This window comes from Microtus oregoni, unplaced genomic scaffold (genome assembly GCF_018167655.1).
Source record: "Microtus oregoni isolate MIOR12 unplaced genomic scaffold, Mior012 000007F_ref0000211, whole genome shotgun sequence".
NCBI lineage: Eukaryota > Metazoa > Chordata > Mammalia > Rodentia > Cricetidae > Microtus > Microtus oregoni.
Window position 1 is genome coordinate 8,098,459 of NW_024543066.1, and position 19,432 is coordinate 8,117,890.

The 19,432-nt window shown below is 37.8% G+C and overlaps 1 protein-coding gene and 1 pseudogene across 1 annotated transcript in view; one reads left to right on the forward strand and one right to left on the reverse strand.

Annotated features, from left to right (window-relative positions):
- Window positions 1-216: 216 nt before the first annotated feature.
- Window positions 217-19,432, reverse strand: part of Ctnna3 (catenin alpha 3) — a 1,347,523-nt gene continuing 1,328,307 nt past the window's right edge. The window contains exon 18 of the mRNA XM_041655198.1: window positions 217-2,472. Coding sequence (XP_041511132.1) covers window positions 2,185-2,472 — 288 coding nt within the window. The 3' untranslated portion in view covers window positions 217-2,184. The remainder of the gene's footprint in view (window positions 2,473-19,432) is intronic.
- LOC121450464 lies at window positions 7,317-9,169 on the forward strand (annotated as a pseudogene).

A 19,432-nucleotide genomic window follows, 5' to 3' on the forward strand; every position in this document is an offset into this window, starting at 1 on the left:
CCTTTGATTGCTGCAGAAAAATGTACTCCCTGGGCATTTGCCAAGTCAGAAATTTTATTGTTTTGTTTAATTATAGCTATTTATTTTGAGCTTAGCTGGAAAACTGTACCAAAGTGAAGGCATCGATTATATCTCATATTGAGTAAAGTTATTTGGTATTTGGATCATTTAAATTATTTCTGTTTTTATTATTTTCTTCCAATAGTACATGCTAAGTTCCAATATGTAGAAGGATGACATGGAGCCAAAGGGACAGTAGATTTGCAAAGAAGGTTCATGATTCTGGTCTATGTAAGGTCAAGCAAGACCTAGTATATAAAGCTAGTTATGTGGTTGTTTTGGACTATTTTTAAGAAATTTATTGTTCTCCAAATTATACATCTATATCGTTCCCAAGAGAAGTCTATGCTAAAATTTAATCTCTAGTGAGTACAGAATACTCTGGTAGCATTTCAATACCAGAGGGCCTCTATTTGTCTCAGTTATGCCAACATTGCCTAGAAGACCGAATGCCCTTCTTCTCTGCATCTCATTGTGAGAACACACTTTACCCGGAATCATTATTATTATGGGAAAGTTCTTAACCTATGGTAAGGGAAGAAATGAATGAACTTCCTCTAGCTCGTACAAACTTTTATAAAGATCCCAGGCAACCACCCTAGAACTTTTGAAGAATGAAATAAGTTAATATATGAAAAGAGTTAATATTCACCTCAATAACAGAATTATCTGCTGACCTTTCCTTTTCTTTTTTGTTCAAGATAATAAACAATGAATTACCAACATTTATAAATCCTTTTGCTTCATATACAAGTGGCCTTCTTAACATCAACTTACGTTACATATAGAAATATTAATTGATAAATTGAAAGTGTCAAAATGACTTTTCAAGAGCAGTGTTGTAAAAGTGGAGAGCTTTAATTATAGGATATCTGATAGAGTAAAATGGAATAAATGGAGAAAGCATCCTTTGACTGTGGCATGGTGAAACTGAAGTGTCTCTCCTCCAACACAGCTTAGACACAGCAGCGTGTGAAGACAGAGAAGGAAATAAAAGGGAGGAAGAAGTGATGGAAAGACAAAGGGCTATCAAAATTATGCCCCACACTCTCAGACTACTCCAGAGTCCGTCATAAACTCAGCTATAGATAATCATACTCCATGGACATACAAAATAACCCCAGTAACATTTATATTAAATTCACTGCAAACTCATTGTGATTAACTCAGCTTCATTGTTGGGGGGTAGATAGTGCCAAAAGGCTTTGCAAACTGGTCTTTCATTTTAATTACAATTGCAAATTGATTCAAAGAGATTTTTAGAATCATGCAAAATTCCGTTCGCGTCCTCCATCTCTGACTTACTCTTTGCTCTAACTCAGTGACTCATTTCTCTAACAGAAGGGCTGGGTGTGTCCTTGCCCAGCATGTGAAATGCTCCTTGGATCCCAGTACCAAAGAAAAAAAATCAATAAACAAATATTCATTTCTGCAGTGGATGATAACTCTACATATGTGTGCCTGGCCAGACACAACATGAAGAGTACCGACCTTCTGAACGCCATAGAAATAAAAGGTGGAAACAGCATCCAAAGTCTCTCAGCCTTGGAGTGTCACCAAAGTACTTCTTTAATAACATGGCTGACTTTCAAATTCTAGTAAGAAGCTTGACCGTACACATTTGGTTATAGTCACCTGGACAACTAATAATGGGCAGGGATATCTAGAAATTGATATTTCTTTCTAATGGGCAAAACCGGCACGTCTCTGGCAGGTTGGGTACCAGGTTAGGTCTGCTGAAGAAAGTATGGACACTAATAAGGAAAATAGTTGATAAAATTCTCTTGGGTTTAATGAAAAGCAAGTGAAAAGCTTCTGACATGTGGCTTCCCTCCCAAGGATAAAGAGTGCATGAAACCCAAACATTTTGTAATGTTCATAAGCTATTCCCTGTGGAGGGCAAGGCTAAGATGACACATGTGAATTCTATTCCCTAGTACTACCTGGAAGTTAACTGGGCTGTGCTGGCTATAGAGAGATGATAATGGCAGGAACCCAAATACACACTGTGAACAATGGCCTAACCCCAAAGTTTTATGTTATTTATGAGTGTAACTATGTGAAATCAAAGAGCAGTGTGGTTGGCCTAGGGTGTGGCAATGGGCACTTGTGTGGACTAGGGCTTCAGTAGACATCTCTCCCTCGAAATTCACTCATGACTTGAACGGGGTGGATCTTTTTCTTGGCTGAGCCTCTTCTGACAGCTGCACACGTTTCTTCTGGCTTCTCTCTTTTAATCAAGGGCTTTTTAGCCGGAGCCTTCATTCTCCACATGACAACAGGGTGCCGGGGCCCTGCCGCACTCTGGATGCGGATGATCTTGGTGGAAGCAATGTACGACATCTTCACTGTTTGCACTACAGCGTTCATTAAATTTTTTGCTGCCTGGATCAGGGAGGTGACACTGTCCAACTGTAGGAAAGAATAAAGAGAAAAGCTACTATTTAAACATGCAGTTAGGAATGTAGACATTGAGGATGTAGAAGCTGAGAGTGTCATTTTACTTTGACCCTAGAAATGAATGAGCTAGTTCTTATTTTACATTTCCATATGTAATCATCTTCATCATTCCATCCTATTATTTGCAAATATTTATCTGAAGCATGAACAAATTCATATTTTATTTTTAATGTGGTGTCTTAGAAGGGTAAATTTCTTTCTCTTTATTTGCAAGAAAGCCACACACACACTCTCACACACAAAGTACAGACATAAACATATATTACTTTTACTCTTGAGTATTTTTTAAATAATCACACTTAAATGGGTCTCTGTCTTAACATAGAACTGTTATTCTACTATAGAAATAGCTAATATAGAAAGAATGCAGGGTTGTAATAAAATTGAGTTTAAAGTCCAGATTACCTTCTTGGCAACTTGGAAAAATGGTTTAATTATTTTCATCAAATCAGTTAATTCAGAAAAAAATATATTAAATATAAATTAAATATAAACCAGTATGTTAGCTGCCATAAAGTTTGTTAAAATTAAGTAGCAATATAAATTAAATATAAACCAGTATGTTAGCTGCCATAAAGTTTGTTAAAATTAAGTAGCAATACCTTTGCAACATATAAAGACTGGCAAATTGCTAACACAGATGTGTGCATGAAATTGCTAAAAAAAACCTTGTCTCAGATGATTTTATTTGTTAAATGTCTGGGATGCTATTCATGTAAACAGTCTCTGGAAAAAACATGAAGTGACATTCCAAGAATTTTTCAGAATCCCTGCGAGATCAGCCAAGTCGATTCATTTTTACACAGCCACTGTTTTTTCAATTATTTTCGTTTGGCAGATTGTCATCTGCAGCCAACTCACATGGGGAGATGTGCCTCCACTGCCACCCCTCTGTGATAGGAGCTGTCAGGGCTGAGGCACAAAGGCTGACTCTGTAGTTACTGAAACCCATCAGCAGCCGCTGGCCTGAGTGTTCTACCTCTGCTGCTCTAAGAGCTTCATCTCACACACAGAATAAGCAAGTGAGGCAGAGTGGGGAGCTGTGGTTATGTGCCTAAGGCTGTGGTCTAGCTGGCTGATTCCCCGCAAGAAAATTTAATTAGCTCCATAATTTGCCAAGTCTGAGATCCTTGAAAAGATAAAACCAAATCCATATGATTTTAAGCCAGCAATATTTGTCAGCTACAGAAGCATATTTATTTTTCCACATATTACATAGTATATATTTTACTTAAAATCAGGGCAATGAAACCTGTGTACGGGGCAAAAATGATAAATGATGTACAAACACTAGCCAAGGTTTTAAGTACTCACAAGTGTTTCAGAGGAGGCGTGTGTGTGTGTGTGTGTGTGTGTGTGTGTGTTTACTGCTGCTGCTGTTATTTGTATACATGTAAGCTCATGCATGCTTGTGTAGACACTGGTAGTCATCATCTTCCTCTACCATTCCCTACCTTATATTCTGAGACTGGGCTTACCACTGAACTCACTGCCTGGCTAATGCGACCAGCCCATGAGCACCTCTGATCTTGGAGGACATTGGGCAGCTTCTGCATCTGCATACAACCTTATAAAACTATCACATTTTAAACAGAATAGTAGGAGTGATTGTTCAACTACCAGTATACTGCAAAATCAAGTCTTCCCTTTTATAATTGTTTTCATTAAAAGCCTAGTGACAGGAGTGAGTTACTTTTTTTGGACTTGTTGGACAATGAGATATTTAAGATCTCCCCCTCCACCCCTAAATATCACGAGCTTTTGATAATGCATTTGGTTACCTTCCGGAACTTGATGATAAGACCCATTTGCTGGAATAGAGAACTGGAAAAATCAAGCTGGTATTAACCTGGAAGCTTTGTCCCAACTGGCTAGCTTTCATAGTGCTGGGAAGTGCTATGAACACTACCAGAAGTTAAAAAATGCAACCGATAATCTCACTCAGCCAGGAACCTGGTGAGCTATGAGAATGATTGGCCTTGGAAGACACGTGCATTGGTGCAATAGTAGCGCAAATGTTGTGAAATCCGACCAGAAAGACTTAAGGTTCAGTCCACATGAAACCCATACCTAGCATCACTATCAAGCAAATAAACCATGGCTAGACAGGTCAGAGACTATGGATTAGAAACTGCTGCTATTATTTAGCTAAATAGACGTAGTATTAAATTGGCTATTGATGACTTATAACTATACCCATAGAGTAAGACATCTCTCAGCCCTCATCAGAGATGTTTCCATTTGCTGTTGACAATGATGAACACTGAGTCACAATTCATCAGGTGCAGAGAATAACAGAGTGCAGAAGGATCAGTTTGAAAGAGAGCAAATGTGTTGTATCCCCTTCCCCAAAGACAAATGAAGGTATATAATTAACTTAAAAGTCAGAGAAAGTAGATGACCACGAGGAAATAGTGTCTTCGGAACACAGCAGGGAACTTTACATACGAATTCATGGCCATTGTGAAAGCACACAGAACACCTATGTAAGTCCAGCATGGAGAGGCTGGTTGTTCAAGCAGCTCCTCCTCTAAGGGGCTACTGGCAAGCATTAGCTACAAAGAGAGGAAGTCAATTTTTGCTAAGAGTGTAGCCTCTGAGAAGTTAATTGTGCTTTTATGCACAGACCACACATCCACAAATATGTGGGAAGAATTAATTAGCCTCAATGGGAGAAACAAACAAACAGGACATAAAATTCATCAGAAAAGAAGGTGGTTCTGGGAAGAGTTGGAGGAGGGAGAAAGAATATGGTCAAAACCTGGTAAAATAAAATTACCAAAGAACTAATAGCAAAATAGTCTTCTGGTGTTAAAACATGGTAAAATATGAACAGTACTTTCCAAACCCAGAGAAGAAAAAATATTTTCCAATGAGTGAAATATTATTTTAGGATACTGAATAATGACATCCCTCAAACATGAAAGCACTGGCTTTGTGCTTTGGTTTCCACACCGCCATAGATTCCTTCAAAGAAGATCCTAGGGACCACCTGTCACTCAAGCATTCATCAATGGCTTTGACCTGCCTACCCCCAATACTTGCATCCTCTTGCCTTTCTTTTGACGTTGTCCTCTGACCATGAATAGATTACATGGGCCTTCTATCCTTTTGATTTCTCCATATAAGTGATATCTCTAGAGAGGCAGAGGAGTGAGGAAGTTCAAGTTCAACCCAGGCCTCACAGTATGATGACTGGTTTGTCTTCCTTCTCCACTTCATCAGTGAGGCCCTACCTGTGCTATTATGATCTCTCAACCTGGTCTCTGAAAAATCCTTTAGCTTTAAAACTCTTAAATGGTTATAGGAAAGCCTTCTGTTCCACATGACGCAGAGAAACCACAGGAAAAATTGTGCCCCCTGGAGAGCATGAAGACTAGTTTTGCAGACAGCAGATTAGGACAATTGTTCAGAGAATGCTTTTATTTTATGAGGAAAACTTCCAGACCTTGTTGAAGACTTTTCAGGTCAATGGAGTATGTGTTCTGAGATGTGTCCCTCTGAGCTATTAGCCCTATCATAAGCAATGGGCAAAGCAAGTCTAAATAATGGTAGAAAATTTCATTAACTGTCCAATAGTAGGAAATTACATTGAGTACCCAAGCATTGTGTATGACCTACTCATAGAGAAAAAAAAATATGTGCAACTGGATGCCTGCAAAACATTATTAAAAAATCCTTTTTATTCTGATCTAATTTCATGAAAAATCTTTTAAGAGAAGGATTTAATAGATCTCCCTATATAAAGACAAAGGTAAATTTGAGTGAGGTGATACAGGGCTTTGGCATTCAGAGACAACTTATTGAACAAAATGTCCTTCAAATCACCTGTGCGGAAGATTATTGACTCATTCCAAATGCGTAGGAGAGCAAATCAACACGACTTTAATATTCAGGTCTCTGGGATCTCTATTATATAGTACTTGCATTAACTGGAAATTCTGCTGGCAAATATAACCTGAGATGTTTGTGGCAGAAAGGCTCTTCTTGCTGACATATACTAGCACTTGGCACTCCCCTCTGAGTTGGATGGAGAACCGAGCAAAGCATCAATTATGACTCTTAAATATCTTCCCTAGTCTCACACCTCACTGTAATATGTAAACATTGTATATGCAAGCACACACACACACACACACACAGAGAGAGAGAGAAAGAGAGAGAGAGAGAGAGAGAGAGAGAGAGAGAGAGAGAGATTCCTGTTCATCATGCCAAAAAGGGGAAGAGAATTTGACTGTTTATTCCAAGAGGACTCTACTCTGACATAAGCCACTAACCACAGTCAAAAGGAAGACATTTCTCTTTTGTGGGACTTGTGTTTTTACTCCATAAACTGATGTGGTTTACAAAGTAACTGAACACAATAGTCCTTTGGTGTTACCAGAATGTTCTCAGTAGTCTAACACTGTCTAAGCCATGACAGAAATTGAAAGTCTTTCTTTTTAAGTATTGAGGTGAATAGTAAGGGATTATTTTTTATAAAATCTCATCCCAACATAATGTCCATCTAAAATTCTTCATAAGTATCATCATCCTCTCATTATTATATATCTTCCATGTTTTGTGGTATGTTCTACAAGGTTTCAGTTACCACAATACAAATTTGACTGGTTCTGAGATGCTTTTAGATTAAAAATTTGACTCTACTAGACAATATATCAAGAACATTTTATCAAAGAAGCTTCATCATGACAAAAATATCTTTTTCCTCTTAATTGCCAAGTTTTGTCTCTGTAACAAGTATATAAAGGGTACCTGTTTGCTACAAAAATCAATGAGCTGTGGCCTGCATAAGAATGGCTTCCATAGGCTTCTGTATTTTAATTTTTGGGCCAAGGTTTGTGGAACTATATTTTGGGAAGGATTATGAGGTACAGCCTTGTTGCTAGGGGTTTTTGAGGTTTCAAAAGTCCACATATCCCAGCGTCTCTCTTTCTGACTCTATTTTTTCCTTTAGAATTATTTTATTAACGCCGGGCTGTGGTGGCGCACGCCTTTAATCCCAGCACTCGGGAGGCAGAGGCAGGCGGATCTCTGTGAGTTCGAGAACAGCCTGGTCTACAAGAGCTAGTTCCAGGACAGGCTCCAAAACCACAGAGAAACCCTGTCTCGAAAAACCAAAAAAAAAAAGAATTATTTTATTAAATCATAAATGTACAACAGCTTCTTAACTCTACACACGCACTTAAATTTTTAAAAGGAAAAACGTTATGTCTTATTACACCATGATCCTGGCTAATAGCTTTTCAAACTTTTGAGAAAAATCTTAAAAAAAAGGTTTCACATGTCACCTGAAACTTACAAATTTAACATTATCAAAGAAGGAATGCTTCTACACTCTTAAAAAGACCACTAGAAAGAAACAACAATTAAAAAGCTAAGAAACTGTCTCAAAGGCATTTTTTACAATCCTTCCTCCATAGTAAGGTAATGTTATTAAATAATCCAATCCATTCACAAAACGGCTCTCTGCATCTGCTCTGGTGTCTTCTGCCATATCACTGCATATTTATGCATGACTGATATAAGAGTTTCCTTAACATTGTTATTTCGATATTTATTGGTGGCTTAAGCTTTGAAACCACAGAAGAAAGTTTGAGAAACTACTACGACCAATGGGGAAAGCTCACAGACTGTGTGGTTATGAGAGATCCTGCAAGCAAAAGATCAAGAGGATTTGGTTTTGTCACTTTCTCGTCCATGGCTGAGGTTGATGCTGCCATGGCTGCAAAGCCTCATTCCATTGATGGCAGGGTAGTTGAACCAAAATGTGCTGTAGCAAGAGAGGAGTCTGGAAAACCAGGAGCCCATGTGACTGTGAAGAAGCTGTTTGTTGGTGGAATTAAAGAAGATACTGAGGATCACCATCTTAGAGATTACTTTGAAGAATATGGGAAAATTGATACTATTGAAATTATTACTGATAGGCAGTCTGGAAATAAAAGGGGCTTTGGATTTGTTACTTTTGACGACCATGATCCTGTGGATAAAATTGTATTGCAAAAATACCACCCCATCAATGGCCATAATGCAGAAGTTAGAAAGGCATTGTCTAGACAAGAAATGCAAGAAGTAAAAAGTTCCAGGAGTGGAAGAGGTGGAAACTTCGGATTTGGAGATTCTCGTGGTGGTGGTGGCAATTTTGGACCAGGACCAGGAAGCAACTTTAGGGGGGGATCTGATGGATATGGAAGTGGATGAGGATTTGGAGATGGCTATAATGGGTATGGAGGAGGACCTGGAGGTGGCAATTTTGGAGGTAGCCCTGGTTATGGAGGAGGAAGAGGAGGATATGGTGGTGGAGGACCTGGATATGGCAACCAGGGTGGGGGCTACAGAGGTGGTTATGACAGCTATGGAGGAGGAAATTATGGAAGTGGAAATTACAATGATTTCGGGAATTATAACCAGCAACCTTCTAACTATGGCCCAATGAAGAGTGGAAACTTTGGTGGTAGCAGGAACATGGGAGGACCATATGGTGGAGGAGACTATGGTCCTGGAGGAAGTGGAGGAAGTGGGGGCTATGGTGGGAGGAGCCGATACTGAGCTTCTTCTTACCATGGGCTTCACTGTAGAAATAGGAGAGGATGAGAGCCCAGAGGTAACAGAACAGCTTCAGGTTATCGAAATGACAATGTTAAGGAAACTCTTATCTCTTTCTGACTCTAACTCGTGGATCAGATGAAGGATCTCATCTCCTGCTCTAACATCATGTCTGCCTATCTGTTGTTATGCTCCCTACCATGATGGTCAGGATTCACTCTCTGAAATTGCAAGCCAGCGTACAGTTAAATGCTGTCTTTTATAAGTTGCCTTGGTCATGGTGTTTCTTTACAGCCATAAAAAATGATTAAGACATATTGATAACTCGAGGCATAATTCCTTGACAATTTACCATATTCATTTGGAATATCTGGTAGAAAAGTCTTATTGAAATCCATTGAAATTACTGAGAAACAAGAGGGATATTTGGGAAGACCTACTGGACAGATCTGTTTTATTCTATACACTTCTCACCTTTATTTGTCAAAATACAACAATGCCCTGTATTCATAAAACACACCTACTTCTATACTCTAGGTGTGAGATACTCATCAAGCATTCCATTCAAAAGAAAACTCTGAGCATAAATGAACCATAAACCCATTAATGCACCTCTGTCACTTGGGGGAAGCATGGTTTCCCATTGTTTGTGTGAAGTGTTATGTTAATTATTTCTGCTGAAATTGAGACTTAGAGAAAAGTCCAAGCTCGTCTTTCTTATACTCATCTAGAAAAACTCATCCAATGTAGCCTAAGGCATGTCTGTGAGTCTTAATGTTTGCCTGAACTCAGACAACGCTGACTAGCATGAGTGAAAGCAATATTTGAAAGGCACATATGTGGGCTTTGGTTCCAGGCATAATAACAGTTTATAGTAATTGATAATATTATGGTGTGTCAACAGCAGTTGACACATGGCCACCCTATGAGACAATACCACCATTATTTTCATTGATAGCTGAGGAAACAATAGAAATGGGAGGTCGAGAGGCCATAGTTATTAAATACTAGAGATGAAATTTGAATGAAGACATTCTGGTTGTGTTTTTGTTCATACTGTGACTCTGCCTTTCTATAATATCTCAGTTACAATAGGAGTGCTTGTCACATATCGAATAGTTAGAGAAATTCTAAAGTCTGTAACATAATATCTAAAAGCAACTACATGATAGTCCTGCCTTTAAGGAAGTAGATGTTATTATCTTAATGTGTGTTAGTACAACAAACAGGAAGAGCATGTCACCTGCTAAGGCATTTTCTTTGATCAGAGGAAGGTTTGAAAATATCTATTCTTTAATAATTCCCAAATCAGCATGTTTGGATTTTGGCTTCATTTTTATTTGAATCACACATTCATTGCACAAACTCTAGCTTTATATCAGCATTTATTTCAAGCACTCACATCATGGTCTATACCCAGTACTCCATCTATTCCCTTCCACCCCACCAAGCCTTTCTTGCTGTCGGGTTTCTGTCCTGTCTGATCCCTGCAGTCATTAGGTCCCAAAGAATTCACACAGAAGTCTACATTAACTATAAACTGATTGGCCCATTAGCTCAGGCTTCATATTAGCTCCGATAATGTATATTTGTCCATTATTCTTGTCTATGCTAGCCACATGGCTCGGTATCTTTTTTCAGGGAGGCAGTTACATCTTGCTTCTTCTGTAGCTGGCTCACAACTGCAGAGAAATGGGCTTCCTCCTTCCCAGAATTCTCCTGTTCTCATTGACCCCCTCTCTATGTCCTGTCTGGTTGTCCCACCTATACTTCCTGCCTGACTACTGGCCAATCAGCATTGATTTAATATATAATTGGCAGAATACAATTGTCCCACAACATGTTATCCATTTCTAGTCCATAAAGTCATGCTTACAAGACTTAAAGCATTTGAATGAATCTAGTTTAATATTTCTACATTTAAAAACATATTCTTGATCATAGCCTACAGACAACAAAAGAATTATATTTAAACATTTAAAATCCCGGCATCAACAACTGAATAAGGCATATATACACACACCAAAAAAGTATAAACAAATTAAATTATAGCTTCCAGGACAAGGAAGCATTTAAGATTCATTTTATAATTCAAATGTGGCAATATAAATATAATCCTGATTAACCAAGTAATTTTTTTTTCCTGATCCTCAAAGAGAAATTAAATTAATTTGTTTGCCTAGGTTTTAAAACCTCGGGGAGGACAGAGGGCTCTGATTCTGCAAGCCTTTTTGGCTCTAACTTGAAGTGCTCAGTTAAGACATTTGGATGAGGCATCAGCACAGATCTTTTAAAGGACATGCACTTGTGTTGCCTGGCAGATGCATAAAACAGCTACCTCTGAAAAGATTGGCAGTTTCTTTTTTTTTTGTGTTTCTAACTTCAAGGCACCATTGGTATCTCTGGACTGATCTCTAAACATGGTTACCATACACTGCGAAATGCCTTAATTTTTTTCAGCAAAAACTTATGAGCAAATTCAGTGTTTTCTGATCCACCATAATCCTCTCTTGAGCATCTAAGTTATCCCAACCCTTGCTCAACACATTCTATTGTCTCCAAAGAGATTTTTTTGAAGAATGACCTTCATGGAAACCATTCTGCCTTTGTAAAGTGCTAATCAGTCTAGGTAGCTTAATAGGTAACTTCTGTAAGGCTTTGTTAAAGCTACTTAAAATGGAGTTACGTCTCCAGATTTAAGCTGTCAGGGTCATTATTAAGATGAGAACGAAGTCTATTATTGGAGCATTAAAATTTATTCCAATGGACTTCTGTTACTCCCACAGCAAATATGTCGTTGGCCAACTCCATAGAGCATTTTCTATATGGGTAACCATATAGTAAAGGTGGAAGCCAATGCACAGAATTACTGTGTATGAACATGCCTCAGTTTTAAAACTAATATGAAATTTCTTTAGTTGTAAACTTGACCTGCCAGAAATATTTTTTGAAGTTAATTTCTCTTCTGAGGCAAATACTCTAGGCCCAAAAAATTTTCTATCATTTGAAAATGAAAAAAGAATAAATATAATGCCAGTCCTGGTAGCTTCCCAGAATGCATTCTGATTTTATTTGTGACAGGTAAATATAAAATAAATGTATATATTAGAAGTGATTATCACTCTCTCAGCAATGCTGATTGAAAGGCAAACACTGGTTGGAGAGACGCCTCTGTAACTAAGAACACATACTGCTCTTGCAGAGGAGCAAAGTTTGGTTCTTAAAACCCACACCAGGCAGTTGAGAAGGGCCTATTACATCAGCTCTAGGGAATACAATACCCTTCTATGAATTCTGTGGGTAGCTGCCCCTCCCTCACATACACAAAAATAAATATTTAAAAAAGACATATGTTTAGCTAAGACTAAGCATATTCTTCCAAATAATAATGGCTCCTGAGACATGATTTGAGAATATTCATATGTTCTTTCCCAGATGGACTAGTGGGAGTGGGCTGGGTATGGTTGTTTCATCCTTTGTTCTTCTTTGTTCTAGCCTCAGTCAGGACATGGAGGTCTGCCTTCTCCACAGATACGTCTGTGAGGGTATGACATTTTCACAATGTTGAGGATCCATGGGGTAAGTAATAAAAAGCAGTAGGCTGCTTCCTTGATTTTGTCTTCAAACTGTTCATAAGCACAACCAGCAGGGAATTGGCTCAGTGATACTAGAGGCTCAAGATGGCTTCAGCTGTAAAGCAAGGAAGGATTTCCAACCTACAGGTATTATACACTTTGAGTATTTTGAAGCTCTTTTAATTATTATTGATTATTCTGCCATGCAACTATACTCTTAAAATATCCAGCACATATATTGCTTTTTAGCCTTTCCTTTTCATTCTTTGAAAATGCATATATCCAATATATTTTGATTATATCTAATTCTAATTCTGCGTCACCCATGTAGACCTGCATCACATCTCTCTTTATGTATGTATGTATCCATTTGTTAAACCACTGGATCCAACTATGCTGCATATATGCACATGGGCATAATTCATTTACTACTAGGGAAGAGAGAATCACTTTTCTTTAAGACACATCTACCTGGTAGTTCTCCTTATCCCATTGGATAGTTGGTAACTTTTAGCTCACACATCCCTTCTACAGACATTTCAAAAAATAAAAATTTCTGTTTCACCAGCATTGGTCCGTAGGTGACTGTTTTTAAGTAACCTTTGGATAATCCTCTGGTGGATAAACATGTAAGTTGATAGCCAGCATGAGAGAGAGCACGCACACATGTGTACTACAGATGGAACCCAGGATGCTTACATGTATCAAACATGGGCTCGACCACTTAGTTACATGGAGCCCAGACCCTCTATAGTCAATTTGACCTATCCACATGAAAATCTTTCAAATTTCCTCTGTCATCAAACCTAGAGTATGTTAATTCTCACTTGTTATGAACTGACTTACTTAAAACAAATGTAAAATGAAGAATGAAACATTTGGAGTAGAAACAGAAATAGAAAGAGCAAAGCTGACGCTTCCTGCATCGCTGCCTTTCATGCCATCCATTTCTAGAAAAATGAAAGTTTTCTCTGTCAGCACATATTACCACCATGTGTCCTCTAGATTCTTTTTCTTTTCCTCCTTCTGGAGGCCTTCATACAATTAACAGTTCTCTCCATGACACATCTTTATTCTTTTCTTTTGGCTTTTGTCAGCATACTTTAAATGTTGATAGGACTTCCCAAAAATTCAATGTGACTTTTGACATGTTTCCTTTACCCCAACTCTCTTTCATCATTTCCCAAGGAATTTGATTTGTACTTTTAATTAGCATTCCCAAATATTATATTCAATATACATTCATACCTAATATATTGCATATATCATATGGTGTATTGCATTTTGCATATATAAATATAAAATATATATACACACATGTATTTTAAGGAATTTAATACCTAATCATTCATGTACTGTTTCACCCAATCAGATTCCATTTGTTCAGTTAATGCTCATTTATAAAGTATTTATTTTAAAAGTTATTTTAAAGTATGAATATCTGGGAGAATATATACATGATATATACATGGTAGTATGAGTGTGTGTGAACACTAGGTGGTGGTCATTGACAAAGAGAGCAAAAACTGAACTAAAGTCCCTCTCTGTAAGAGCATCAAGTGCTCCTTACCACCAAGTCATCTCTTGCTTCTAATTAGTACACATTTCTACAGAATATTGGATGAGATAATAAGGTTTACTCATTCTGGTCATTCAAGTGCTGATGAACTATTAGACTACTTAGACCTACTATGAATGACTAAACGAATATTCTAGTCTATACATTTGGCAAATAAATATACAAAATTTTCTTGGTGCGTACCAGAAGGCAATTGAAGTTGTGAGAATGCATAGATTTAGGTTTATTAGGTGCTTCCTAGTATCTCCAAGGAGCTCCTCTAAATTTATGTTCCAACCAATAACATCTGAGAGGTCTAGCCAGTATACATAGGATCTATTCTTTTCTTTCTTCCTGGCAGAAATTGAAAATATTATAAATATAAATTTGCAAGAAACTAGAAAGGTTCCGATTAAAGTAATTTGCCCTTTCAAATTCCTCTATGTAAATATAAGCTTTACAGCTACTCAGGGTTTTCAGCCACCTGTGGTGAATTGAAGGAGCTGTGGAGAGAAAACTCACTTACAGTGCTAAGTTCTCTTTTCCTGTTGGCTCCTGATGCTGAGAATGTCTTAGGCATGTAGCGAACATCCTCGTATCTCTCTCAATGAAGTGTCTGCTCAATACCTATGGACTAATTTTATTCTTTATTGCTCCTTATGTCTTCTGGACACATGTTCCATTAAAGACATAGAGCCTGCAAATGTTTTATCATCTGTGATTTTCCTTTGCATGTTCATAACTTTGTTTTTCAAAATGCACAATTATTTTTAACTCATTACTGGTATACACACACATAAATACACACATACACACATGTACACCACACACATATATGTACACATGCCATACATATATAAACACACATATATAAACACATACATATATACACCACACACATATATAAACACAGAGAGACACTCACTTGCACAAAAATACATATGCACACATACACAGAGACACACACATACACACCTACATACACAGAGACATGTACATGCACAAGATACACGCATGCACACATACACACAAGCACACATACACACAAAAATACACAAACACATACAGTGGGGATGGCAGGAATAGTCTTCTTTGTCTCTTAAGTCTTTACATATTTAAATGGTCCTTAAAATATGTCAGACATGCTTATGATTCTCTAGAACAATGCTAGTATCTAATTAAAAATTATAATGGCTACAGAAATAAAGACACAAATAAATTATTTTAATCCTTTTCATCAAATATGTATATGTGATTTATACAGATTTACACAGAATGCTTCTTCATAATTTTATGTAAAATGCCATTTTGTCAAAATTTTTATATACATGAAATTTCACTAAATGCTTAAACCTTACATTTTGATTTAACCTTTCCATAGTCTTCTAAGACTTAACCATAGTTTAATGCAACCCCATAAATTATATCATTGACTACTATGACAGAAATTTAAGAGTAAACTCAATAATACCTACAAAGTAGAAACTATATTGAATGTATGAACATAGTAAAATTGCAACAACAAAATTTATGACGAAGGTGCGTTTTCTGGGTTCTTTCTTAAGGGTTTTGTGTCCCACACCTTCCATAGTCTCAAGTGCTGCTAGGCTTCGGGACTGTGCATACACCATTCCAGCCTGCAAAGGTTATGCCTATGCACTCCATCAGTGGTTCAAACCTAGGATGAGCAGCGCTGCCGTTAACTCATGCCATAATTGCTTCATTTCACCTATTGGAGCAATAGGGCAACAGGTAAAGAGACAGGACGGTTCTTCGGAAATGAGTCCAAGGGATGCCTTGAGCAATAGCGCTGTTATCTGAGATGGGAGGGACTGAAGAGCTCGGGTAAAATGCAATGTACCTTTAGGAAACAATTCAAGTGTCCTTCAGATCAGGCCTTCTATTTATTTCACACCAATGCTTTGTATCTGAGAAAATATCAGGCAGGAGCTGGGGAATTGCCCACACTGGGGAAATACTAAAACGTTCTGCTGCTGAATTTCACTTCTTTTCAAGTCAGACATCTCTTTCAGCTTGCCTAGAGTGTCTTAGAAAACAAAAGAATCTCCCAGAGCTTTTCTGTGGATAAGTACAGCTGTCTCCTCATCGAAGTAAAGGGGTTCACACACATTTCAGAGCAGCCGCCTCTTGCCCTCCCAGCTGCTTGGGAAATGAGAGACTTTTCTGGCAGCTGGCCTCAACCCCAAAGCCGTGGGTGTCTGAACTAATCCCCAGGCACCAGACTGTAGTAGGCTGCAGATACAGGAAACCGTGTATGACTTTTAATCATCCTGATCTTTGGCTCATGTAAATTCAAAGAAAGCTCATAGGGTAGGTTAGGTGACTGAGATCAGGCAGGTGTCTAGGTGTTGCTGTATAGCAAAGAAGGAAACACACACAACTTGGAGGTTAGGAATAGGGTCAGGTAGACTAGATAAATCCAAGCAAGCCTTTCCCTCTCAGCAGACGGACTTTGCTTTGCTTTGTTTGGGTTTTAATGTGTAAAGCAGAAACATGTCAACAATGACTCTGTAGGATTGTCTTAAGACTGTATGATGAACACTCATTCCATAAGACTGTCTTAAGATAGTGTGATGTGCCGAAGGACAATGGTCTGCATATACACTGTTCTCCCTGATCATCAAGTCATTAGAAATAGTAGCCTTCTTTTAACATGAGTAATCATAAAACTTGAAATAAATAGGGAAGATGAAATTCCAAGAATAACTCCAAGTTTTCAAGCCCGTGTGCAAAGGCCATATGCTTCAAGGTTTATATAAAACTTATATACCATGCTGATAGAACTTAGTGAGGTAGGTAGCATTTCTGAATTTATCAAATACCACACCTGACAAATGTACCACAGGAGATTCTAGAGAGTGGGACAACATAGTCAAGGCAGGAAGAGGTGGACTCAAATCTGTGAGATGCCACAGCCTGATCTCCCCAGCATCTGGGACAAATGATTTCTCCTAACTAAGAAATGTCCTGGAAAATGGTGAAAATACCTTCTCTCCCTTGCCTCGTGACTCTTTAGTCTTTTGTGAACTCTCCTGATCCACTGTTATTATTCCCCCTCTAAATATGCAGCATTGAGAGAGTGCTACATTGTAGTTTGGGAGTCTTGTGCATTTAGAAAGATCCCTGCTTCCTGAATTCTGGTTGGCGACTGCAGCTCATTTCTCTGATTGACAGACAGTCTCTAACATGGCTTCTCCTTGGATTCTTGTGCTTAGGCTAAGTGCCCATCCATGCTTCAAGAGAGAAGAATGACTTTGGTGATTGAAAACTGTTTTTGTGGGTAACACCCATTAAAAGACATGTGCGAGTTTGAGGCCAGCATTGTCTACAAGAGCTAGTTCCAGGACAGGCAAAGCTACAGAGAAACCCTGTCTCAAAGTACCCAAAAAAAAAAATAATAATAAAAGACATGTTTTCATGAATTTCATGGATGTGTGTCTCACTGGAAATCCTAGGAGTTTTACTTTCTCTTTTAAATTTATTATTTGATCATTTGACTCAACAACCCTAGGTTGGGGAAATGTACTAAGGTGTAGACAACATTACAGCAGGGTCACAAAGAGGGAGGAGAGGAGAGGAGAGCTGCCTTCTTGGGCAAAGCTTTTAACCCAGAGGTCCAGACATGCGGGTACATTTCAATAACGCATGCCATGTGTCACAGGGGCCATAATTTGATGGTAATAATAGTTCACATACTGAAATTGGAAAGTGATTTGCTGTTTCTACATAAATTAGTCTGTCTAAAAGGTTGCTCATCTAATTACATCCCTTCATTCAATTGTATTCTGATATACTAGCTTCAGTGGAACAAGAAAGAAAGACAAAGCCAGTTTTAGATCTAGCTTCTCAGGAGTCAAACTAGAAACCCACTTTAATAATACAGAGACCAGCAAAATAGACCTGTTCAAAAAGAGATACTTTCTGTGGGTGACTGTGTATCTTAACAGGGAAACAAAAATGAAAATGAAAAATCCTGAAATTATCTTGTTTAGGAACAACAGACAGAAAGTGAACATCATTAATTGTTCCTATAACATCAGTAGACAAGCATACCATTTTCTAAGATTCAAAATTCCTTTTTTTTTCAGTTACTTAATACCATAAGCCCCGTTCTTCATTTTATACCCACTTCACTAATTCAAGTCATTATCTCTTAAACACGAAGTACTGAAACAACCTCCCATTGATTTCCTTAGTTAGATTCCCATTCTTTAATTCAAACAAAAGTTATATTTCTTAAGCACAGTTCTGGTGATTTTCTGTTTTATAAACATCCATATAAGAAATATAGCTCAAAGTCTGTGGTGTTGACTATGCTGTTTTTTCAATTGAACGTGTTATCTTATTTTGCTCCAATCTAACTGACTCTTGGTTCCTTTCTCATCACAGTCAACAACAATAATGCTCTTCTGTCTTTGGGATGTTTTTATCGCTTTCCCAAGAGTTACTTTTCTTCAACTCATACTTATTCCTTCAGACTCGTCAAGATTGTGGCAGTGGTCCCCTAGCGAGATGTCGATGATTTCCCAAGCTCTATTTCCCCTTCTCAGGAAGAGCTCATCATGAACTCTCTGTCCCCTTTGGACACACACACTGTCATTAGAGCCTTGCCACTGTGGATTGCTGCTCCTGAAGTCCTGATATTCATTGGGAAAATAGATATAAAACTAGATAATAAATAACCCAAACAATTTTTATTTGACTGTTTGCTCATGTTTAAGTGGAGATTATACCTTTTAAAAGATCCTAGAGAAATACTCTCATTTTCTTTGATTCTTTTGGTCTGATAATCCACAACACTTTGCAACCACATTTATCATGTTAGAGACAGCAAAATAAGGAGCAGAAGATGAATATTAATTTAATCAAAGTAGGTTTAGATTTACTGTCTAATATCAAAGAGAAATACATTAAATGACTCCTTTGATGCTGCCTGTCTGAAATCAAGAACATTTGAAAGGACAAAAGCTGCTGATTTAAATCCTTCATCCAAGATTTTTAAACATTTTAAAAGAGATCAATGATTATTAGCAATCTCAGTAAAATGGAATTGAGATGACATAGTTATTCTTAAGGGATTTTTACAGAGATGAATAGGCCTCTGGATTGAGTTTCTGTTATTTATTGTATTTTTGTTCCATTAAAAGCAGATCTGAATGCTGTATTTGTTCTTACTTTGATACTTATATCTGATTAATCAGTGTAGATGACT